The 25,515-nt window shown below is 48.3% G+C and overlaps 1 protein-coding gene across 1 annotated transcript; it reads left to right on the forward strand.

Moving 5' to 3' along the window:
- Positions 1 to 22: 22 nt before the first annotated feature.
- SDHA (succinate dehydrogenase complex flavoprotein subunit A) lies at positions 23 to 24,613 on the forward strand. The gene is made up of 15 exons (XM_019744589.3): positions 23 to 119; positions 5,660 to 5,746; positions 6,739 to 6,900; positions 9,095 to 9,238; positions 9,506 to 9,670; positions 10,810 to 10,958; positions 11,580 to 11,704; positions 13,394 to 13,562; positions 14,265 to 14,460; positions 15,258 to 15,429; positions 17,689 to 17,807; positions 22,344 to 22,455; positions 22,581 to 22,711; positions 23,164 to 23,277; positions 24,282 to 24,613. Exons 1-15 carry the CDS (start codon positions 57 to 59, stop codon positions 24,366 to 24,368), a joined length of 1,995 nt encoding a protein of 664 aa, XP_019600148.2. The 5' UTR covers positions 23 to 56; the 3' UTR covers positions 24,369 to 24,613.
- The last annotated feature ends 902 nt before the right edge of the window (positions 24,614 to 25,515 follow it).

A 25,515-nucleotide genomic window follows, 5' to 3' on the forward strand; every position in this document is an offset into this window, starting at 1 on the left:
CTGCGCAGGCGCGGCCCGGCGCGGGGGTTGGTGGGACAGCGCTGTGGTGAGCAGACATGTCGGGGGTCCGGGCGGTGTCGCGGCTGCTGCGGGCCCGGCGCCTGGCGCTGACCAGGCCGGTGAGTCGGCCCCGCGGGCGGGCTGGAGCGGGCCGGGCGGGCACAGATGGACCCCACGGGCAGGGGCGAAGCGGACGCCGGGTCCCCGCGCCCGCGTCCGTAATCGGGACGGTCAGTGGAAGGCCTGCGGGCCGGAGCGTGGAGGAGCGCGGGCCTCCCGAGGGGTCGGGCGCCGTCCCGGGGCCCGCGGCGCTGTGTCCGAAGCCGGCCGGGCTCCGTCTCTGTGAAGGTCACGACCCCGTTCGCCTCCGCAGGCCAAGGTCGCCGGGTCCCGGCTCCCGGCGCTCGAACGCGGGGAGGAGGCCGGGCTTCCCAAGGTCACGTGGGCAGCAGCGGCCTGTGGCTGCCCCGGGCCTCGGAATCCCAAAGCGCGCGTGGACCTTGGGCAGAGGCGGGACGGCGGCCGCAGGCGCGGCCTGGGCTGGGCCCTCCGCCTACCGCTTACCAGGCTGTCCCTCTGATCCCCGCAGCACATTGGTGGGGCGATGGGGCCGCCGAGGCCCCGGGTGGCCGGTGACAGGATGGGGTTCGGGCCGGCGGCGCCCGTGCCTGCTCCGTTCCGAGGCGGGGTGAGGTGGGAGGTACGTCTGACACCCGGACTTTCGAGAAAGCGTAGATTGTGTGTCCACACCGGGACCTGGCCAGGAAGTTCAGGCCCTTCATGTCGGGTTTTGGATGGTGGCCTTTGTGCACACTTGTTAGACTCGCGGAGAATGCAGCGCGCTGACTGCAAAACCACGTTTGGGCGAGACCTCCCGGACGTTTGTTCTCCTGCGTTGTCCGTGGAGTACCTTCCAGATTTGGTCAGTCCAGGATGACAGGCAGGGCTGTGCTTTCCTGAGCCCTTTGTGCTGGATTTGTCAGATGTACTCTTTACATCTTCAGAGTCGATCTTTTACGGTTTTCTTTACACATTAAACTTAGAGGATTTAGTTATTTGATTCTTTTAAATGAACTTGCCCACCCACCTGCTTAGTAATTTAATTATAAGGTGAAAGTTCCAATTGGAACCAAGACATTCAACAGTATGGACATGACTTAATGCCTGTAATCATACCTGCAATTTTCTCCCTCTTGAAATGTAGATATTAAAATCATGTTAACCGTGAGATGGCGCAGCCAGCCATCCCATCCCGCCCACACCAGAAGGCATTTACCTGCTGCTGTAGTAGGTGCTTACAGATCAGACGCCCCCACCCCCCTAGGGCTCTAATACACGATGGTAAGGAGTCCTCAAGCAGGAAGTCAGTGAGCCTTCCTGGGGTATTTTTAGGCAGCCAGACATGAGCACGGGTCTCAGTGCTTCCTACTTATTGCGGGGAAATGAGGGGTGGTGCTTGGAGAAGGGCTAACATGTCCGTCTCCAACCCCCTCATGCCGTGTTCTTCATGCAGACTAAGACCCTCCAGCCTGTGGACTCCCCTCACCCGCCACCCATTCTGTCAGCTCACGAAAGCATTGCTGTCCTTTGTCCTTTGTCCATGCTGGACTAGAAGAATTCTGGCTCCAAGCTTTAGCTGAAAGTGAGAATGCGGCTGAAAGTGAGAATGTGGCTGTAAGTGCAACAGGTCAGAGTGTGTCAGCCTTTCCTACTGGCTTGGTTCGGGGTGATCTCTGTCGAGCCAGCTGTTAGCTGCCAACCTGTACCTTCATTATCTCTTTGTATCTTCTTAGCTGTCCTGTGTTTAGATATTTGTAAACATGACTTCAAGATAGAGTTAGTGAATTAATCAAGTTAGGACTAAAAAAGATAGTCTTGGGTTTTAAAGTCTTATCTTGACTAAGACAGCTTTTCCTATGGAAATTAATTCCGCCCGACGCAACATATTAATTGGAGTTAGATTGGCAAGAACAAAAGCATCAAATTGGAGAGTAGATGGTGAGGATAATTGAATAAAGCCCACAGAGACTTTTTCTTTACCTCATTTTGTTCAATTCCGTAGTGTTTCCAAGTCATTTCATATTTACAGCTGCTTTCAGATTACGAACCTATTTTGCCTTTTCTTTGCTTTTCAATTGCCCCAGTGCACTGACAATTTGCATAGTGTCCCAAAGTAGTTTAATGGAAAGGAAAACTAAAGACCCCAAAAAGCTGTTAGTTAACTGTTCACTTCAGATGAGATTCTTCAGATCCTTTAGCATGAATATCCAAGGTTTTCTTCTAGAATAAGTTCATTTTTTTTATGTTATGTTCTGAATATGTTTTAATGGTGTATCCAGAATTCCATTATTTAGGCCATTGTAGCAAGCATTTGTTTTGCTTCCTGAGATAATTATAATGCCAGTTGCACAGCGTTTTGTATTGAGTGATATATTTCATGGTTCACCTAAAAAATTGTGCCTTGGTTTTGGTACATAACCTGGATATTCATCTTAGTTTGGAGTCCCAGAGACTCCAAACTAATTGTGTCAGTGCACTGGGGCAAGTGAAAAGCAAAGAAAAGGCAAAATTTGTAACCTGAAAGCAGCTGTAAATATGAAATGACTTGGAAACACTACAGAATTGAACAAAATGAGGTAGAGAAAAATTCTCTGTGGGCTTTATTCAATTATCCTCACCATCTACTCTCCAATTTGATGCTTTTGTTCTTGCCAATCTAACTCCAATTAATATGTTGCTCGATGAACAATTAATTTCCATAGGAAAAGCTATTTTCAAGATAAAAGACTTTTTAAAAACACAGGACCTTAGTTGTGGAGGGCGCAGCTCAGCTCCAGGTCACTTGGAAAAAAGTCCTGGAAGTACACACTGTTCCCCAATAGAGTCCTGTTCCTCTTCCCCAATAAAATCTTTAGAAAAAAAGAAAAAATAACCCAGGACCATCTTTTGTAGTCCTAACTTGTTCAGTTCACTAACTCTTGCGGTCATGTTTGCTAGTACCTAAACACAGGACAGTGGTGAAGATACAAAGAGATAATAAAGGTACAGGTTGGCAGCTAACAGCTGGCTCGACAGAGATGGCTCCGAATCAAGCCAGTAGGAAAGGCTGACACACTCTGACCTGTTGCACTTGCAGCCTTATTCTCACTTTCAGCTAAAAGCCTGGAGCCAGAATTCTTTTTTTTCCCCAAGGGCCCTCAGATCGTGGGGTAAGTACAGGATCTGTAGTTAGCCAGGCAGACCCGAGTGCAGACCCCGCGTACCCTGGATAGACCGCATTGCTCTGTGAGGTTAGTGAGGGTTCTGTGACGTGACGTGTGAAAGCTCTGTGCACTGCTCATCTGGGCCAGAGCCCACAGCTCGCCAGCCTGCACAGGGTAGCATCGTGAACTGCATGCATTAAAGCCTCCTGTTTTAGAAACCTTTAAATCTTTCATGACAGTAATTACACATAGTTGTAAAAAAAAAAAAAAAAAAAAAAGTCAATGAGTACAGAAGGCCTTATAAATGAAAAGGAATGAGACCCCCTCCTTCTCCAGACCTGCTCCCCAGTGGAATGGATTCTGAATTGTCTCTGGTATTTGGCCTCTGCTATTTGCTTCCATTTCTCTAGCTCATGTGCAGGTGTTTGTTTAACCCACTTTGGACATCAACTCTGCTGGTGGGTGAGGGTTTAGTTCACTTCACCATCCTGTTTCCTACATTCTCAGTCCTCACAGTGTAGTTATGCAGCCGCTTTCAGATCCTCTGTTGGCTGCTTTCGCAATGGTGTGGGTTGTTCTTACAAGTTAGTTTCTCGCTCCTGATTCATAGGTGTGTTTTATTAGAGGAGGGTTCCCCACTTGCTAGATTGCGGTAGTGTTTGCCCTCTCCTCACTTAGTTCTTCGTTCTACCTCCTAATTCAGTCACCTGTACTTTTATGTTGTTAAAAGGTCTTAGTGTTCCTTTTAATTGTACCTTAGGTAGATTTCCCCATTCTTCATGTTGTCCTGTTAGAAAATGTTACAACATTAATAAGTAGCACAGAATTTAAAGACAGAAATTCAGTTAAAATTGGACCCTCCCAATTCTACAGTCACCACCCCTGAAACAGATTTAGATGATGCAGAGGTTGCTGTTACAATTTTCCAGAGGGAGGCAGTGTGATAATTTGTTAAGATTTCACTATAGTAGCTGCCCCTTTCTGTTTTAATTTGGATTACAAAATGTGCTGTTCTTGTTGGTACTATTACCTGTATTTATATTTATTGTACTTTATAAAATTTCCAAGAAATTTTTATTAAAATTCCTCCAATGACAGTTTTTTGTTAAAATGTCATTTTACCATTTAAAATATACTGAAGCAGAGGAATTTTTGTTCTTTTTAGGTCCTTTTAATTCATTTTCTGAAAGAAAAAAAACAAATTGGCTTATGTCACTGAAAACAAATGTGCTTAAAATTGAAATTGGAGAATTTAAGAACATTACTCTGACCAATTCAGATGTACTAGAAAATCCAAGGAATTACTGTGTAATTGGAATGAACTGAAATGTTTGTGGCAACCGTCATTTGGTCTCAGAGTCAAGTCGGCCAGCCCCTGCCCGAGTCCTTTCAGCTTACAGGAAGTCCGCTCAGAGTACAGCAGCTCTGTGAGTCCATTTTGTATTTTGCCAAATCCCCCTCCCTGTAGTGCCCACTGGTTTGCCCTACAGAAGAACTGTTCTTTATCCCACAGAATAACCTGTCTTCCAAACTGTAGACTCCGTGGAGGCATCTCACACCCCTTTTGTAGCTGCTGATGTACTTCCTCAGATTGTCCTTTACGGCATCTCTAAGACTCCTCCTTTTTCGTTTGTCTACTGGAGTGCGGTCAGCAGGGTGGGGAAGTGTCCCCTGAGCTGCTGACCATTGTTAGCATATGAAGAGTGCGGCCTCTCACGCTGGGCTGGGATTTCATTAAGACCAGTTTTCTTGTGTACGTGTTGATGGGATGGGACATTTAAGCCAAGACCTGGAGAACCATAGAGGTTCACCAGGAAAAGGCCAGGGACAAGTGTCCAGTCAGAGCGCCTGGCGCTGTGGCGTAGGCAGATAAGGGGAGTGGCTGAAGCCTGGCACCCACGTGGAGAGTGGAGAAGCAGGACTGCTGGCCTCTCGTGTGCACAGTGAAGGGATTGTGGCCCTGGTGCCTGAGTGTCACAGCAAGCAGTAGAGCATGGTCGAGAGCCTCAGTGTCCCGACACAAGGTCCTGTCCCTTCCCGGGGAACCGTAAGACCTCACAGATGGTGCGGCCCCAGAAAGAGAGCTATCGTGGGTGAGTCCAGTAAAAGGGCCTCAATGTTTGCAGAACTACTGGGAGCGCAATGTGGGCACCTTCCCCAAGGTCCACTAAGTAACATAAATGAAGAATTCCTGTGAAAGGGCGCCTTTTTATTTCCTGTCTAAGTCGGTGAGTATCCTGTTTTGAAACAAACTTCATCTGGAAGGGCTTTTCCTAGAGTGCCAAGTCACCTTGAGCATGCCCAGATCCTCAGGGTGAAGTTGAGGCTCCCAGGTGAGGTTTCCAGGTGAAGGGGAGCACCTGGGTACATAAAAAGGTTAACAGCTTAGAAGGGGGGTGTTTAATTATGAGTCCCTCTGCCTTCAAGATACTTACGCTCTCCATCTGCCTCCGCAGAGCCCAGCAACACCACAGACAGGTACCCGCAGTTTTCACTTCGCTATTGATGGCAATAAGAGGTCGTCGGCTAAAGTTTCAGATTCAGTAAGTTCACGGCTTTTTGTTCCATTACAAATGATTTTCTTGGCTTAGAGGGGGTTTTAATATGTTTGAGTAATGCACAGATATCATTTAAAGGAAAAAGTCTCATTCCAGCGCATGCTCAGATTATGTCTAGTACAAACAGAAACCTAGATATTAACATTTTTTGCTTGTAGCTCTTGTGTGTTTTTAAACCAGATTAAAATTTAAGTCAAAGCAACTAAAAACAGTGACAAATGAACAGTATTTACTGTGATTGATGAGGACATCCCTGCTCCACCCACATAGGACCACGCAGGCTCTTTGTGTTAAGTGAGTTCATTCTGCTCTCTGTTGAAGAACCTGAAATTTGCTTAGAAGTCGTCTTCTCATAACCTGACAGTAGTTACTGAATACTGCCTGGTACCTTCTCAGTCGCACGAAAACACAAGCATGGCCCTGAAACAGCGGGGTGCTCCTTGGTTCTCAGGTGGTCACCCTGATGAACCAGAATGTGCTTATCTGACCAAAAACAGCATTTGAGCATTTTTGTAGGAAGCCCACACATCATAGGGGACAGTCGTATCAGCCTGTGCATGTGGGTGCAGACAGAGAGGAGAAATCAAATGATAATGGAAAGGAAAAACCATCTTCAGAACTAACTGTTTTGATTTGTGGTTGCTTTCCCATACATCTACCGTTAGTTTTCCCTGCTTTCAGGTGTAGATTTAAGTTTCTGGTATTTTCACTGCTGGTGGGTCTCCTAGCTCCTCAGGCTCGATGGCTCGATGGCTCCAGCTGTCGGCAGGCCTGTCGGTGGCTGCTCTCAGTGTGAGGTGGTGCCCAGCACACCGTCAGGACTGCTGAGTTGGTGCTGTTCATCCCACGCAGGGTGCAGGCCGTCTGGGCATGGCAGTGGTGCTTTACTTTTGTCTTTCATTTTCTTGCACTGTCACCACAGCCTCACATTTGGCGTAGTGGAATGGGTGACTGACGAGTGAATTTTTCTTTTCCAGATTTCCACGCAGTACCCAGTAGTGGACCATGAGTTTGATGCCGTGGTGGTGGGCGCCGGAGGGGCAGGCTTGCGAGCTGCGTTCGGCCTCTCTGAGGCGGGCTTTAACACAGCCTGCGTGACCAAGCTGTTTCCCACCAGGTCCCACACTGTGGCGGCCCAGGTAAGAGACGGTGATGTCAGTGCTCTTGGCGCCTGCAGGGCGCCTTGCCTTCCAGCTTCTACCACACCCTCCCACCACAGGCTGCCTGCCCCTTGCTTCCCCACCGCTCACGCAGGCCCCACTGCCTCCACCCGAAGCCTTGCCGTCACTCTTATTCCACTCCGGTCACACTTGCACTTCTCTGATCACTCTGACCACTGGCTTTCCAGGTGGGAATTCCTGCCCATTCGCAGGAATTTTTTTCACTTTCCGGTTCCCAAATCCCGAGAGATAAATTGTTTTCTGTTCTCCACAATGAATCATTTCCACAACGTGACGGCCGATACTACCAACCACCTGGGTTCAAGGAGCCAAATTCCCGACCAGCTTTTCTCAGGATTCGGGAACGGGAAAGCAAAAAAATAAATAAAAAAATCCTGAGAATGGACGGGACTTCCCGCCTGGAAACCCTAGCGATAAATAGGAAAAATGTCTAAGAGATACATTGTGAGCAGTACGTTTATTTCCCATTGTGGGTATTACTGGGTTCAATGAGCCGATTTTCCCGATTTCCCGGCCAACTTTTCTTGGGATTTGGAAATGGGAAAACAAAACAAAAAACTCCTGAGAACGGGCAGGAATTCCCACCTAGAACCCTACACTCCACCAAGCACCCCGTCCCTTCCTGGTGTCATTTCCTTCACTGCACTGACCAATCTGAAATGAACTCGTCTGTGGGCTTGTTCTCCGTCTGCCCGGAAGCTCATGGTTCTGCCGCCTCCTCAGACAAGTCTCATTGGGTGTGGTGGCGATGAGCTTTGATGACATGTGACTGTGCAGGACAGAAAACCATGGCCGAAGTTAGGAAGGAGAACAGAAGGACAGTGGGCAATGACTCAGTGTCGTTCTAGGCACACTTAGTGGGCCCAGCTTGTACAGAGGTGGCATTTGAAAGTCACATCTGACTGGCTTTTCTAGTACTTGGGACACAGTTCCTCATTGAGAGTACAGTGAGTGGTGACTTTCCAGGAACCCTAAAAGCCGCCCGAATCTGGGAGAGCCTGTGTTCAGTGTCCAGCAACGTTCTTTGGGCGCTCAGCTATCTTGGTGCTTTGTTCTCAAGCTGTGCTCTGTAAGCTCACGGATGAATAATGGACACCTGTGGAGACTTCGCTGTCTAAAAGGAAAAATACAGGCCATTCTAAGTAATAGTGCAAAGTAGTGTGATACTAATAAAAGAAAGAGAGAGGGTGGTTTAACTTGACTGTTGGCTCTTGAGAAGAGGCTTAATGGGAAGGGTTAGACAGGTGGCGGCCTGGACAGTCTCAGGACGCCGGGAAGGCTAGGCGTCTGTGGCCCAGATTCTCACTAATAGCGGCAAGAAAATGACAGCATTCGTGCACGCGCCGGGCTGAGCTTTCAGTATGCAGCTCCTACTGTGGTACCGATATACTTCGTCAGGGTTATGTTCAGGTTTGTAGTTTTAGGAGCTGGACAAAGGAAGTGACAAGGTTCCTCACATTACTGGGGAAACTGAGGCATAGCAGTATGAGGTGGGGAAGGGATCCAGCAGGGTCTGCTGCACTTAAAAGTTGACATTGACTAACAGTTGGAAAAGAGGAGGGAGTTAGAAAATGTGCCTTTAATTGTGAAAAAGGTGATGTAAAGAGAGGGAATCCAGTTTTAAGTTGGAGCAAGATAGGGCCAGCATCTCGCCTGGTTTCTGTGCCTCTGAGGGGCGGAGCCAGTGGGATAAGATGGGGGAGGAGGGGCAGGCATAGCAGAAGTTGGGGGGTTGAGTCCGAGCTTGCAGTTGGTCATTCGGCAGGAAGCACATCTCGTCTTCAACACATGCCCGTCAATACTACTGGGAACATTTCATAAAGTTACCCAGATTTGTAGAGCACCTTTCCCGGGCCAGGTTCGGTGAGTAGTAAGCACTGCACATGTGACCTCTCACTTAGTCCCATGCACCTCTTCGAGGCTTTCAGCTTCATGTCCCGTTCCCGGATGAGCAGACTGATGTCGAGGGATGCGGGACGCATGTGGGATGAGGGCCGTGCTTTAGAATCTGCTGTGTGGTGCCACCTCCCTGCTAAGGAAGGTCCTGGATCCAGTCCTTGCCTGTTCCTGGCTTCCTCCCAATGCAGCTCCGGGCAGGGCCATGGGGGCTCCCATCTATAGCTGCTGAGGTTGCCCTGTGTTTGTGTTCCAGGGAGGGATCAATGCTGCCCTGGGGAACATGGAGGAGGACAACTGGAGGTGGCACTTCTATGACACCGTGAAGGGCTCCGACTGGCTGGGGGACCAGGACGCCATCCACTACATGACAGAGCAGGCCCCTGCCTCCGTGGTGGAGGTAACGACCTCACAGCCTGTTTGCATTAGGGTTCAGGCAGATGTGGGCAGAGGAGAGGATGGGAGCGAAATAATGGGGGGCGGAGGGGGCGCCTCTCCTCTTACTAGCCACTCGATTCACTTCCCAGGACATGCTCCTCTTTTCTGAAGGGTCGCCGTTTCCATAAAATGTGCTCGTTTGGGTCTGCAGGTTTAGCTTGAAGTTGTTCAGGGTACAAGAGTCTCTCAATCGCTATGGGGTATGAGGTGCTGTTTTTATGTTGCACAGCTAGAGAATTACGGCATGCCCTTCAGCAGAACTGAAGATGGGAAGATCTACCAGCGTGCTTTCGGTGGACAGAGCCTCAAGTTTGGAAAAGGCGGGCAGGCCCATCGCTGCTGCTGTGTAGCCGACCGCACTGGCCACTCGCTGTTGCACACACTGTATGGACGGGTGAGTGAGGCCGCCCGGGGCACGGTGTGGGCCAGGCAGCGTGCTGCTGAGCCGGACACAGGGACCCTGGGGCGGGTCCGAGTGGCAGCACACAGGCCTGAGTAGTGTCTTCAGAAGCAACGGAATAACTTGGGAGACTTTGTACAGTAACTGTTCATTTGAAGTTTTCTGTTTTAGAAAATTAAATTCATAATCAGTACAGACCAGGTTTGAACTGCTGACCTGCCGCACTGAAAGTAGAAGAGGACAGCAGGGATTTTAAGGCTCTTTCACCATGTCTGAGTTCCTGATTTGTTTTAATACTTGACTGTTAAAACAGGACTAAGACCTGAGAGATACTCGTAGTTGTCACGGGCCAATCCGGGCCAGCGTCAGCATGGCCAGATAATGTGTATTCTGAACTCTGGATTTCCAATGGGGACAGGTCATTGATTTGCAAGTGTTAGGACACGAGTGGCTTCTCTGACCAAGTGTGCAGACAAATATGTGACAGGACCTGCCCGTCCCATGGAATTGTGTGTCACATGGGGTGCTGGCAGTTTTAGTGAGACACCTTTCAATTAGCTGAGGGCACATCGGACCCATGTCTTTGTCTGGTACCGAACCTTCTGGGACCAGGGAAACCAGTCCAACAGCTGCCCGCCTCGTGTGACCACAGATGTGGCTGGTGTGCTGAGGGGCTGTATGTTTTGCTTTATTTACATTAAGTGGCTGCGTGTGGCCAGAGCTCCCGTATAGAACAGCCCAGTATAAGTCGAGACCGTGTGGTTCGTGGGCCCAGCTGTGGCGTCAAACTCTGAGGGGAGTGTCCTGCTGCGTGTGGCGCCAGAGAGCCTGGACTGCCTCCAGGGCTATGTTAGCACCTCACTGGTCCCCTCTGGTGTGCAGCAGCGTGTGTGCATCCTTTTTATGTTTCCTTTACACAGCTCGGACCAGAGCCCCTTTCGAGTTACTACAGGATCGCACCAGTGCTGTGGGTGGTGTGACCCCTTTCCAGCCTGGTGCTCTCCAGGGCTTACCTGAACCGTGTGTTACGACCAGACAAGGCCTTCACTTGTTCACATGAACACGTCACGTTCAGTGTTGTTTAACACCTGAAATGCAGTGGGAAATGTGCCTTTTCTTCTTCTTTTTTTTAGTCTCTGCGATACGATACCAGCTATTTTGTAGAGTACTTTGCTTTGGATCTCCTGATGGAAGACGGGGAGTGTCGTGGTGTCATCGCACTGTGCATAGAAGATGGTTCCATCCACCGCATAAGAGCAAGGAACACTGTTGTAGCTACTGGGTAGGAATCTAATTTTCATGGTGCTTCGCATCTCTGTAGGGAAGCTTACTTTCAGGGGATCTTGATTGTAATAAAGGGCAGGCAGTTGGAACAGTGGTTCAGACGTGACCTAACCTGGGAGGGGAGTCACCTGAGCCAGCCTCAGTTCGTTCTCTCCCAAGGGGAGCACCTGCCTCTGCCCTGGGCGAGAAAGTGTCATCAGTTTGCAGCGGGGAGGACCCTGGAGAAAACTGAGACCTAGAGACTCACATGACACTTTCTGGAATAACATCCCTTTTGCTTTAATTGACCCTGTGTTTTTATTGATTTCTGGGGTAGATTAGTGCTGTTTGTTCACGTGATGAAAAGGAATGATTTCCATTTTCTATCGACAGTCTGTTATTTTAACCCTTAAAAAGGTGAGTATGAACATTTAAAAATTTTATTATAGAAGTGAGAAATGCTTCTCCAAAGGGCAGTCACTTGAACAGTACAGAAATACTAAAGAACAAGTGAGAGTTCTTTAGTACTCTCAGGTGCCCTTCCAGTTGCCCAGGGAGCATGTGCAGAGGGCACCATGTGCAGAGGAGGTCCCGACGGGCGCTGTGTGCACTCACTGCTCTGCTGGCCGTCTGTTTCCAGGGGCTACGGGCGCACCTACTTCAGCTGCACATCGGCCCACACCAGCACCGGTGACGGCACTGCCATGATTACCAGGGCAGGCCTTCCCTGCCAGGACTTGGAGTTCGTTCAGTTCCACCCCACAGGTAGGATGGGCTGTGTTCATGGAATCGGCTCTTTGGGTCTTTTAAGCATTAAGCATCAGTACGTGTGGGGCGCTCACTGTGGTCCCTTTCTCGTCCCTTGGGTCCTAACGCGTCATTTCCTCTGAAGATTGCCCCTGGCCTAGTGTACTTATCCTGCTTGCAAAGCAGCGGTTGCTCCGTGTTCCTCCCCACTGGGCTGTCAGTTCTGGTCGGCTCGGTCACTGTCTTCAGTGCCAGGCATCTCGTAGGGCCTTGGTCAGTATTTATTGAGCGAGTCTCCTTAAAGCCAGAGAGTAGCCCAGGCGGATTCAGTTTGTGGGGGGGACATCGGGCTCCCACTGCCTGGTAACATCAGGATGCACTCCGAGAGGTGCTGACGAGTGAGGGTGCAGTCGTGGTGGACGTGAGCTCGTTTGGGGGCATCAGACAGTTGGGTGTACAGTGTGGTATTCAGAAGGGGGCTCTAGGCTGGGGGTGCTGGCTTGAGAGAGTTTGGGGATGTTATCTAGTATCTGAGAATCTGTGTCTTGGGAGACGAATCTCGCGCTGACCTTTCTTTCTAGGTTGCTTTTCTGACCTGTCAACAGAAGAGCCTCCGTGTGTGGCAGTGGCCACCACACTAAGAGCAAGACCTGTTTTTTCTCTTTCCTTTGCAGTACGTTCTATGAAAAATTAAAAAATGTTATCAGGTGCTTTTACAATTGCTGGTTATAACCAGTAAAATTGAGAAATCTGAGACCTCTGTAATGTATTTCGAGCTCCATTTGTCACACTTCCTTTTCAATGTCCGAGAAGGAAACCACTGCAGAAAATGCCATTGAAACTAGGAAAACTATCAAATATATGGTGATGGAAGGAGAACTGAGTCTGGGTGGTGAACACACAATGGGATTTATAGATGATGTAATACAGAATTGTACACCTGAAATCTATGTAATTTCACTAACAGTTGTCACCCCAATAAATTAAAAAAAGAAAACAAAAAAAAAAAGAAACTAGAAAAACTGAAAAGCAGACGAAATGCAGGATTTTGCATTCTCGTTGTAAAAACAAGAGAACCCCGCTGGTGTAGGAGTGAGTCAGCTGTCAGCTCTGGAATTACATCATGTGTTTGTCTCCTTTGTTAAAATCCAAGTGAGGCGTGGCCTGCTTGTTCTCATAGGTTGAGGGACAGTCACTGTGAAGGGGGTGGGCCTGATGGGTGGCCGCTGTGACTTTGGAACGTTGGGCTGCTTACTGAGCTTTAATGGCCCGTCCCTGGAAGTGGGGAGAAGAGTACCTGGTATTGTCAAGAAGTCAGGATTTCACTAAGGACAGCGTAAGTATTAACTGTAGTTATTACCCTTGTTGGTATGTGGTTACTTCAGAGAATAACTTGCCAAGCTGGCTTTTCTTACCTAAACTGGTCACTACAGTTTCAGGGTATAAAAGGATGTTTGAAAAGTAAAACAAGACCTGAGCTGTTGAACGTGTCCTAGCTGTGTTGAAAGGTTAAAGTGGGAGTGTTTGTGGGGCAGTGTCACTGTCCACAGCAGCCGTCCATCCTCACGCAGCATAGTCATCCAGACGCCCTGTTTACTGTCGGACCCTGTTGGGTGTAACGCCCCTCGCGTCCTCGCGTCCTCTCCCCCTTGCCTTGAGAACACACTAGTATTGGAAGTGCAGGTGTGACTTGGTTGGGTCTTGCAGGCATCTACGGCGCTGGCTGTCTCATCACGGAGGGGTGCCGCGGCGAGGGCGGCATTCTCATCAACAGCCAGGGCGAGCGCTTCATGGAGCGGTACGCCCCTGTCGCCAAGGACCTGGCCTCCCGAGACGTCGTGTCTCGGTCCATGACTCTGGAAATCCGCGAAGGCAGGTCTGTGCATCTGTCCCATGTGTCTGGTGGCAGCGTTCATGTCCGTGTCTTCACAGGGGCTGGTGTGGCCTCAGTGTGAGCTCAGGCTTAGGGCTCGCCTCTGCTGCCTCCAACCGTCACCTCAGCTCACAGCTCCCCAGAGCCCTGCCTTTGGAGAAGTGTAGCCAGTGGGTGTAACTCTCTCCAGTCTGTGGGACATACTTTGTGAGTGAGTGTGTGATACACACAGTCACTGTTGAGGAGTGCGACAGCACATGAGCCCTTGGCATTGTGCTGTGTCACCCACACTCTTTGTTCTTCCACAAGGCAGCTTCAGGCTCGTCAGTGGGTGACACTGCTCCTTACTCTGGTGACACGTCACATAGCTGCTGGTGTGGCCCTTGGAGGTTTTCCGTTCTTACATAAAACTGAGAGGTCAAATGATTCTTTGGAGTATTTGGCATAAAAGTGCTCTCTAAAGGCTCGGGAAACCATGGCACACAGCTCAGTGAGGCTGGGATGTGTGTGTGTGTGGCTCACAGCTGGCTGTGTCCAGCCTCTGGAGTCTATGCTGGCACATAGCAGGTGCTTAGGAAAGACGAGGTGGCTGGATTTTTATCGGGTGTGAGGAAATGGGGAGTGTCCCGTGCTGCGGTGGTTCTGTACTCTCCCATCTTTTCAAGGCTGTTCTTTGTCTCACGCTGTGCTGTCCCTTTCCACCAGGGGCTGTGGTCCTGAGAAGGACCATGTGTACCTGCAGCTGCACCACCTGCCCCCAGAGCAGCTGGCCATCCGCCTGCCTGGCATTTCAGAGACCGCCATGATCTTTGCGGGCGTGGACGTCACCAAGGAGCCAATCCCTGTCCTCCCTACTGTGCACTATAACATGGGTGGCATTCCCACCAACTACAAAGGACAGGTGACGCCACAGGGAAGGGCGGGGACAGGGGGCGCACCCTGCAGTGGCCCCTGTAGATGGACGGTAGTTAGAGGCAGAGGACACGACTGTCGGAGAGTGCGAGCTACCCAATGGCCGCACTTACTTGAACTGCTGCTACTGGACGGCAGAGGACACTGAGACTGGGAGGTCCCGGTCTGAGTGTTTGCCTTCACTCCTTAGTAACAATCGATTCTTAGTGATTTCTTATCGCATCTTAGTGAATAGTCATAGTGTCATTTGCATTATTTTTATCTTTACAGTGAGCTTGTAAATTGAGTCCTTTATAATTCGTATCTCTGGGTGGTGTGTAGTTCATGCAGCTCTTCAGTCAGGTGGAGTGGGTGGGGTGGTGTTCTTACAATAGGTGAGCACTGAGTTGGAAGGGCCTGATGTACAGCTGCAATCTCAGCTTCCCAGTTCACTGCTCCTGCAACATGCACACTCTCTGCCATGCTCCCTGCGTGCTCCCTTCTGTGTTCCCTGCACACTCCCTTCCGTGTTCCCTGTGGTGCTCCCTGCACACTCTCGGGTTCCTTGCACACTCCCTGCATGCTCTCTTCCTTGACTCCACAGCGAGAGGGTGGTGGGTGAGCTTCCTGGTGAGAACTAGACGTGGCACTGAAGTCGCAGGTGCTGCCATCTGGGCTATTCTGACCCCTCAGCATGGGTAGTGGCGTATCGCAGGCAGAGGGTGACAGAGCAGTGCATGCGGAGGGTCCCTGTGTTCTCGTGCAGGCTGCGCTCTCATGTCTGCTACCCCCCTTCCTTTCCCACAGGTTCTTAGGCACGTGAATGGCCAGGACCAAGTTGTGCCGGGCCTATACGCCTGTGGGGAGGCCGCCTGCGCCTCCGTGCACGGCGCCAACCGTCTCGGGGCCAACTCGCTCCTGGACCTGGTCGTCTTTGGCCGGGCGTGCGCCCTGAGCATCGCAGAGTCCTGCAGACCCGGTACGGTTCTCCTCAGGTAACCGGGTGCTTCTGGAGTCAGGGTGCTTGTGACCACACAGTAGGAGTCTGCTTTCTCCCCAGAAATGACGAAACACATTCAGAGGGTTCGTGTTGATACACTTGAGATGACACAGGCTGGGTGAGGTCTTAAAAAGCTGACAGGATAACATTTTTGGTCAGAATTTTACTTTGTAGTCATTACGTTCTACTTAGAAAAGTCACTATTAGGAGATTGTTCTTTTCAGGTAAAGTTTATCACACATTACTTGTCTGATACAAGTTACTTACTTGCAGTGAAATACTTAAAATCATAGGTTTAAATGAACATATAAGTTCTTGGTACTTACAGAAAACTAATTTAGGCCGTTCTAAAAGCAAAGTGTACGTAATTTGCTAAAGGAGAAAGGGATGGCGGGATGCAGACAAAACACAGGCTAGGTCATGACTCCCCTGTTAGTGACAGAATGGATTTGAAGCTGCTTTTCTTCTGGTGGTAACTAAAATATTTGCAGAGGAAAACCAAGTGCTAGAACTGTGAGCCCCACTGAGACCAGGACAGTTATTGCGGCTCCTCCCTCCAAAGGCCCTCACATGGCTGACCTTGCCCCATCTGTTACAGCAGTAATGTGAGTGGGAGACACTTCCCAAGGACAGGACGATGGGGTCCCTGGGCCCCCAGTCTTCCCATTACGTTTCACTCATTGGTGTTTTCAACTGTTCAGTTCGCTTTTTTTACTGAGCAAAAGTTTTTTGCATAGATTTTAAGTTGGTGAAAGTGATGCAGGAGAAACAGTGCAGTCTTACTACGCACTAATGAAGCATAGCCCTTAGTGGAACGAGGTGCCGTACCCCCTTTCCTGTCTGCAGTTGCCGAGGTGTGCATAGTAAGGGGGTGGCAGCCTGTTCACTCCGCCCCGCTCAGATCACAGCGCCAGGCTGAGACACGGGTGGAGCCTTGTCTCCAGTCACGTCGTCTGCGTCCGACCTGCTGCTCGTCTCACTGTTGCGCTGAGCCCGGTGCCCAGTCTCTCAGTGCAGAGCGGAAAGCTTGAGGTTCCCTTTCTCTGAAAATGGGAATAAGGAAGTTTCATAAGGATACCTTGTACTTCTATGTCTGAAGGATCGGTACACACATGAAAAATGTTTTTACAGTCAGCAACGCAAAGAAACAAACTAGCCATACGTGCAGCAGTGAGCATGACTCAGATGTGAGAGGTTGTATGGTCCGGACTCAGAAGGTACATGGTACAATTCCATTTAGATGACATTCTGGAAAAGGCAGAACTAGGGATGAAGGAAGATGGATGGGTATTTGCCAGGGACCCTATCCTGCCTGTGGTGGGGCCTACGCACTTCTGTCCAGGGTCGCAAATCTCTACACATGGTGGTGGACTTTACTTTTCCTCTAATTTCAAAGTGAAAAGAGGAATAGAAAAATGTTTGTACTACTACTCCCCTCAAAATGTGAATATTTTAAACATTGAAATGTTGAAATCCCAATCTGTATTCTGACTGTGGTGGATACAGGAATCTGTGTGCGTGTTAAGATTTGTAGAACTATGCACCTAAAGGGAAGAGTCAATTTTACTGAGTGACCATTTTTTAAAACATTATAAACAAGCAAACGAACCAGCCGGCTGCCTGGAAGAGCTCAGGCAGTAGAAAGGCCAGTGCCGGGTCCCCTGGAGAGAGTGGCTGCAAGCAGCTCTGCAGGCCTTTGTCTCCTGCACTGCATACCTCCTGCATATAGCACCTGCTGGATATAAAACATTTCATGTCATCCCAGAAAAGCCTGAAAACTCCTCAAAACATTTATCTTTATAGAAAGGTGGGAGAGCAGACGTTGAGGTTTAAGTAAGAGGGCACAAGGGTCAGGATTGGCAGGAGACCTGGGTGGGGAGGGTGTTAGCAGAATTGCTAAGAACCACTATTCTGAAGGATGCCATTTTTCCCTTAATAGAGGAATAGTATAAAGTGTGTTCGCATAAAGTAATTTTTAAACTTGAGATGGTTTCTCTTGTTCATTCAAAAATTGCTTATTGGACACCTACTCTTTGCCAGAAATGTTGTCTTGATGTTTATTTTTTTGCCCCAAGTTAACAGATGGTTTCTCGGGTATAGGGTTGTCCAGGTGGAGTTCAGGTGCATTTTCCAAACTCTGAAAGGTTATAGTACACACTTGGTGCCATGTGTAATCCATCCAGTTTTTTTCAGTGTTTTTCAGAAGGTAAATTCTAGTCTTTTTTTTTTTTTTTTCAGGAGATAAAGTTGCCCCAATTAAAGCAAATGCTGGGGAAGAATCTGTCATGAACCTTGACAAATTGAGATTTGCTGACGGAAGCATAAGAACATCGGAACTACGGCTCAATATGCAGAAGGTAAGAACCAGACGCTCAGCCTACACAGGCTTTGGGATGAAAGCTGAGGATGAATTCCTGCTGTAGCAAGTCGGAGTGCAAAAGAGATCCGATGAGACAGAAATGTGTGTCTTTGCACATACAAGGATGGGCCAGCTGCTCAGGGACTGAGCCTTGTCATGTGCTCCAAGGTGCTGGCGTGTGAGCTTCCCTCCTCACCATCTCTGCCAATGTGGGGACAGCACAGCCTGAAGGAGAGGGCCAATGGAAGGTCCAGGAGGCTCAGTTCCCACTGGAAGCTTCCTTTTAGCAGGCTTCCTGGAAGCCCAGCAATCTCATTGCCAAGAAATTAATCCCATCAGCATACCAAGCTTCCAGTAACTCTGGGAGTCTCTAAACTGGGCCCATTGATGCCTCTAAAATCAAGGAGTGGGAGCCTGGGTCGTGGGTGGAAACTAATCTGTGCATTGGTTATTGTCAGTATTTACCTTCAAGAGCATGTCTGATGGAACATTCTGTGAGGGTGGAAACATTCCGTTATCTTTGAACACACGTGACTGTAGAGCACGTGAAATGTAGCTCGTCTGACTAAAGAACTGAATTTCAGTTTTAAGGTAGATAGGTATATGTGGTTAGTGGGTACCGCATTGGCTAACACAGGTTTAGATTAATAAAAATAATATGTAAAACAGATAGGAATCAAGCAAATTCTTCTAATAAGGGATTCTTGGCACATGAACAAGATCTCTGTCCACTTTTAATTATTTACAAGACTTTTTGTGTGGACGTTTCCTGAAAAGAAGCCCCTTGCTTTCATCCCATTGTGAAAGGGGTCCAGTGGCCCATATATACAGACCCCAACGCCAGGAAAAAGTTGCGTGCAGCCCTTCTCATAGGGCTGTGGATCAGTCTCCGGGTGGGGCTTGGGCCTCACGGAGGCTTCCTGAAGTGGTAAGGACGAGAGCATGAGTTAGGGACACGTGTGTTTAAGGCCCTGCGGCACTTCTGTAGGGTTCTGACTGCTGGGACAGGTGTACTCTGTGTAGACAGGCTGGAGGTACGAGACTGCGGTAGGAAACACTGGAGGCTTTCCTACCAGACGAGGCAGGTAATGGTACCTGTCACGTGCCAGGCAGTGTTCCCACTGCCAGAGTCAGCACTGACCAGAACACAGACTTTTCTGCCCTTGTGGGGCTTGCGTTTGAGTGAGTGGGGGAGTGACTTTTCTGCTGATTCCAGCTTTCACAGTGAGAAATACAAAAGAAATGAGGTATGTATTGAAAGGAATAGACAAAATTTTTCATTACAGATATGATTGCCTAAAAATTCCAAGAGAATAAAGTGAAAAATTAATAAAAACAATGTAAGAAAGGTGTCTGGATAAAAGATTCATATCCAAAAATCAGCAGCTTCCCAAGGTTCTTAGAATAATCCATTCAGAAGTTGATGTTATGAGCTGCAGCCAAAAAGGTTAAAATGCCTTGAACGACCTAACCAGGACTGTGGAAAAGGTGTGCAAAACACGACGACTGGAGACCAGGAAGAGTGTTTTCCCTGATACTTACTAGACACTAAGACATCTTTTCCCATTTGTTCTTCCTGGAAAACCTTGACGTGGATGCTGTGCATTAGCACCTCACAGTGTGTGTCATTTTAAAGAAGTCGATGAGCTCCCACTAAGTAAGTTCACTTATAGCCCCATGAGCCTGACACTGGCAGAGGAAGAGACATCTGGGTCAGTAAAACAAAATCCAGTCTAGAAACAGGCCTCAGTACACCGATTTAGCACACAATAAAGGGGCTTTTCAGGAGCGACGACGAGAAGTCATTTAGTAAATGATAGGAAACAAAGGTAGATCCTACTTCTCAGCATACCTAAAATAAGTTCGTATCATATTTCTTATGAGCAGAAACAGTAAAACTGTAAGGTACTTAATATGAGGAGCTTATACACAGTAACCTGAAGACCAGGCAGTGAGTGTTCCCAGGCCTCTTACCTCACACCTTCCACCTCGCTCAGTGCCTCCTCATCTCAGCACCTCCTGGTTTATATCACCAAGGGGGTGTCTGGGGGCTTCTGTGACATTACCAGCAAACCTGTGAGTGGGACGAGAAGGCAGCCCATAGCCCACATACAGCTGCTGTCTTCTCGGGAATTCCAGGATGGAGTGGTCGTGTCCTTTCTGCCACCATGTATTAAACACTTTGATCAAAACTTCATTTTAACACCTACTTATGATAAAAACTCTCAACAAAGTGGGTATAGAAGGAATACACCTCAGCATAAGAGGCCATATATGACAAACCCACTGAGTATGAATACATCACACTCAGCGGTGAAAGCTGGAAACTTCTTCTAAGATCCTGTAACAAGACAAGGATGCCCACTGTCCCCACTTTTATTCAGCATAGTACTGGAAGTCCATGCCACAGCAGTCAGGCGAGACAAATGAAAGGTATCCAAATGGGAAAAGAAGTAAATTGGTCACAGATGACATGATAATATAGAGAACCCTAAAGAATCCACCAAAAAATTATTAGAACTGACGAATGAATTCAGTAAAGTTACAGGATACAAAATCAACATACAAAATTAGTTACGTTTCTATACAGTGATAATGAGTTATCAGAAAGAGAAATTAAGAGAACAATCCCATTTACATTTGCATCAAAAAGAGTAAAATACATAGGAATAAATTTAACCTGGTGAAAAACCTGTACACTGAAAGAAATTGAAGGGGTGGCCGGTTAGCTCAGTTGGTTAGAGCGTGGTGCTAATAACACCAAGGTTGCCAGTTCAATCCCCACATGGGCCACTGTGAGCTGTGTGCTCCTTAAAATAAAAAATGAAAAATTGAAGAGGACAAAAATAAATGGAAAGGCATTCTGTGTTTGTAGATGGGAAGAATCAGTGTTTTTAAAATGTCCACATGACACAAAGTAATCTGCAGATTTAGTGTAATCCCTATCAAAATTCTGATGGCATTTTTCACATAAATAGAACAACTAATCCTAAAATTTGTGTGGAAACGAAAGGCCCCAAATAGCCACAGCAGTCTTGAGAGGGAAGGACAAAGTTGGAGGTATCATGATCCCTGATTTCAAACTGTATTACAAGGCTACTGTAATCAAAATGGTGTGGTATTGGCATAAGAGCAGACACATAGATCACTGGAACAGAATAGAGAGACCAAAAACCCATGCACATACGGTCACTTAACAATAAAGAAGCCATGAATGTACAGACAGTCTCTTCAGTGGTTTTGAGAGAACTGGACAGCCACAAGCAAGAGAATGAAGCTGGACCCTATCTCACACCGTACATAAACATTAGCTCAAAATGGATGAGACCTGAAACCCTGAAGCTCCTAAAGAAAAACAGAGGCAGTGAACTCCTTAACTCGATCTTAGCAATGATTTTTGGGATCTGACACCAAAAGCAAAAGCAACTAAAGTAAAGCAAAGTTAAGCAAGTGGGACTACAAAAAGCATCTGCTCAGCAACAGAAACCGACAAAATGCAAAGTCATCCTACTGAACGGGAGAAAATACTTGCAAATCATTTATCTGATAAGGGGCTCATGTACAAAATATATAAAGAACTCATACAACTCGAGCAAAAGATCAAACAATCCGATCAAACAATCCAATTGAAAAATGGGCAGATCTGAATAGACATTTTTCCAACGAGGACATACAGATGGCCAACAGGTACATGAAAAGATGCTCAACGCTACTGATCATCAGGGAAATGCAATCAAAACCATAGTGAGACACCACCTCACACCTGTCAGAATGGCTGTCATCAAAACAAGAAGTCACAAGTGTTGGTGAGGATGTGGAGAAAGGGGAACGCTCATGCACTGTTGGGATTATAAATCGTTGCTGCCACTGTGGAAAGTAGTATGGAGGTTCCTCCAAAAACTGAAAATGAAACTGCCATCAGATGTAGCAATTCCACTTGTGGGTATTTATCCAAAGAAAAAGAAAACACTAACTTGAGAAGATACATGCTCCTTCATGTTCATGGCAGCATTACTTACAGTAGCCAAGGCACAGAAACATCGAGAGATGAATGGATGGAGAGTAGCACATGTGTGCAGTGGACTGCTATTCAGCCATAAAAAAGAAGGGAGTCCTGCCGTGGGCAACAGTATGGTGGGCACTGTGCTGAGTGAGGTAAGTCAGAGGAAGACAAATACCATATGATGTCACTGGAACCTTAAAACACACACACAAAACTGAGCTCATAGGTACAGAGAACAGATTGGTGGTTGCCAGAGGTGGGGGTGGGCAAAATGAGTTAAAAATACGTCCTGGGGATGCGATGTACGTACTGCATGGTGACTATAGTTACAAACTACTGCGTATTTGAAAGTTGCTACGAGAGTATCTCACAAACAAAAACCACATTTTAAAATTCAGAGTAACAAACACAGTCTGCATTTCCTAGTTTTCTGTTTAATATACATAAATACTTTATGAAGAACATCTAGGGGGTTAGCCATGGCTGGGTGGCCTCGTGTACGTCAAGGTCAAGTGGGGCTTGGTGTTGCAGACCATGCAGAACCACGCGGCCGTGTTCCGGGTGGGCAGCGTGCTGCAGGAAGGCTGCGAGAAGATCAGCCATCTGTATGGGGACCTCAAGCACCTGAAGACGTTTGATAGAGGTGAGCAGCTCCCAGGCCTCTGCCCAGGCTGGGTGCTGGATGCCCCATCAGCGCTGACGGGGGTGGGGGCTGTCTGACAGGACTGTCTGTCTCACGGGACAGTCCTGTGTCCTGTGTGTCCCCAGGGATGGTCTGGAACACCGACCTGGTGGAGACCCTGGAGCTGCAGAACCTGATGCTCTGTGCACTTCAGACCATTTATGGGGCGGAGGCCCGGAAGGAGTCACGTGGGGCTCACGCCAGGGAAGACTACAAGGTGCCACTGCAAACCCACTCGCTGCCAGCTGGTAGCCAGCCCCAGCGGCCCTGACCTCGTCGGGACTCGGGCCGTGGTGCACATGGGCTGCGTGCAGGCTGGGATCTGGGATGGGCTGGTCCAGAGGTGCTTGCCTGTGACTCGAGGCTGACCCCTGACATGTGGCGCTTCTGCACGCCCTGCGTCTGGTACTGAGCTGCACCATGTCAACGTGGGAGGCATTAGACATTGTAGCGGGCAGGGCCTGGGCTGGAAAAGGGACAAGGAAGGTCCGGCTCTAAACAAGGCCAGCTGGGCACAACGGAGCCTCCTTGTTAAGTGGGTCGGGGCTCATACCAGACTGGCAGTGAGTTTGCCCTGTTTTCTGGTTGTGTTGCTGTTTGAGCAGTGAGACGTGTGGGATGTAAGTGCTGACAGTCTTTGCTGAAACACACCTTGTCTGTTGGCCTCAGGATCGGGTGGACGAGTATGACTACTCCAAGCCCGTCCAGGGGCAGCAGCGGAAGCCATTTGAGCAGCATTGGAGGAAACACACCCTCTCCTACGTCGACCTCAGGACTGGGAAGGTAGGTGGGGGGGCGCGTGGTCTGCTCACGGGCACCAATAGACCCCTGCATTTGATGATCTGGGACCAGCAGCATGGATTTTCATCGACTGCTGACAAATGTGACACCCCACTGAAAAGGACACTGTCAGTCAGGCTTCTGTCCCAAGCCCAGAGAGAGCAGGGTCAGGGCGTGGAGGTGATGGGAGACACCCCTGCCCTGTCCTCCCCTGAGCTAGACCACCTGGAAGCCCAGGCGATGCTGGAGCGAGCAGAGGCGGGGAGTGGTGGGCAGGTCCTGGGAACTGCCAGTGGAGGCTCCCGGTCTCGTTTCATCAAACACATTCACCCACTGGGCATCGGTGCCAGGCGTTACAGTTCAGGTGCACTGTTTAGCCCTAACCTTTTCATAGCTTGTAAGGGTTCGTCTTGATCATTTGTCTGGGGCTGCAGACACTGCTCTGTGCTCATCACTTCACAATAAATAAGGCTGCCTGCTGGGACGGGCAGTAGTTGGCATCATTTTTCAGGAAGGCTATTCTCTGACAGTATAAAGAAAATTAACATTTATAAGCTCACTAATTAGAAATATCCTTTATTGTCATTTTGAAATATTTCACGTTTTGTATATGTGTACATACTTTCCCTTACGCGTGTGTATAAATATTCACTGACAAGTAGAAAGAAAAAAACGAAATAAATAGAGTATAAAGATACTTCAAGTATGACAGGATATAACGGGTTTTCCCTGCAATTGGAGGATTTTGGTTAAGCATCAAGAATTTTGTACAGTTTGTTTTAATTGCTGGGTTCTGTTGTGTGGATTTACCATAATGACATGGCAAGCCCCGTTGTGAATTTAGATCGCTTTTGAGTTTGTTGTTGAAAAATGCACCAGTGAATACCTTTAAGTTCCTGCATACTTGTCTGCAAATCTAGCTGTATAGTTAATTTTTCAAAAGAGCACAAGGAGAAGGCTCTTAGTACATTTTGTGCCCCACCTTACCACTGACTCTTCTCTTTAAGGTCTCGCTGGAATACAGACCCGTGATCGACAAGACTTTGAATGAGGCTGACTGCGCCACCGTCCCCCCCGCCATTCGCTCCTACTGATGGGCCTGGAGTCCACCAGCTCTTGTAATTATGTACAGTACAGCTCGCGCATGTGTTCGGAGCATAACTGTTCTTGAATCCTGTACTCTAGTGAATAAGGATTGATTTGAACAGAGATCGTCTGCCCAGTGGTCAGCAGCTTGCCAGTAATCAGAAGTGTGAAGCTTACCTTTATCCCCTGCTTTATTCTTGTAAAATAATAATACTGGACACAATCCTTAAATAAAACATGAATTACAAACTTGCTTTAGGCGTATTTGTTGACCTTAAATATAAAGTGTGATTCTTTTATCCTGGTACATTTTGTTGTACGTATTTAAGTAAAAATGAATTTTAGTGCTTGACAGCAAGTGAGGAAAACTGTTTCTTTCTTGTTCTCAGTAACAAGTGGTTTAATGTGTGAACATGTGTCATAAAGCATTTAAATAACCAAATATGAAATAGAACTGATGTGGGTGTAGGTGGGTTGCTTCCCTCCCCACTTCCTTTCCTGTGCTGCTTGGGGTCACCCAAGTTCTGGTCTCAGAGTCGGCTTCTAGCTATAGATGCCAGTCCAAGGCAGTTAGGTTCATCTACTTAAGATTCTGTTTTTCAGTGTTCGGGATTGTCTTTAAAATATTTACGTTTGTAAACACATCAGACATTTACATGATCTCGGAGCGCACCTTAGTTGCCCTGACCCTCTCCGCTGCCCCCCTTCTGCCCAGAGCATTGTTTTCTCTTCCTCGTGAGTAGTGTTGAAGAAAAACAAAAGGAGATGGACGTTCAGTCGTATTACACGGACTGTATGTCCTGGGGTCATCCCTCAGCATCAGTACAGGCATTTCCTTCTGACCGCACCGTGCTCCCTGCCGAGTGGACCTTCTCCCCTAGTGCAGACGTCTGTGCTGTCTCCAGTACTAGAGATGCCACAGTGGGTAATGGTGTGACGTTGTTTTCTCTGCTGCTTCTTGGAGGTGGAGTCCCAGGTGCAGAATTGCTGAGTCACCTGCTTTAGTTCGGTGTCGTCCAGTTCTCTAGGGGCTCAGTGACACAGTCCTTGTATCCTCATACCATAGCGTCGCAAAGAAGAAAGTATGATGGCAACCTGTGGCTGTTTACCACTCACATGGTGGCAGATTTTACCTTCGTATATTTCTTTTTTCTG

This window comes from Rhinolophus sinicus, chromosome 3 (assembly GCF_057876585.1).
Source record: "Rhinolophus sinicus isolate RSI-liver-muscle chromosome 3, RSI-T2T, whole genome shotgun sequence".
Taxonomy (NCBI): domain Eukaryota; kingdom Metazoa; phylum Chordata; class Mammalia; order Chiroptera; family Rhinolophidae; genus Rhinolophus; species Rhinolophus sinicus.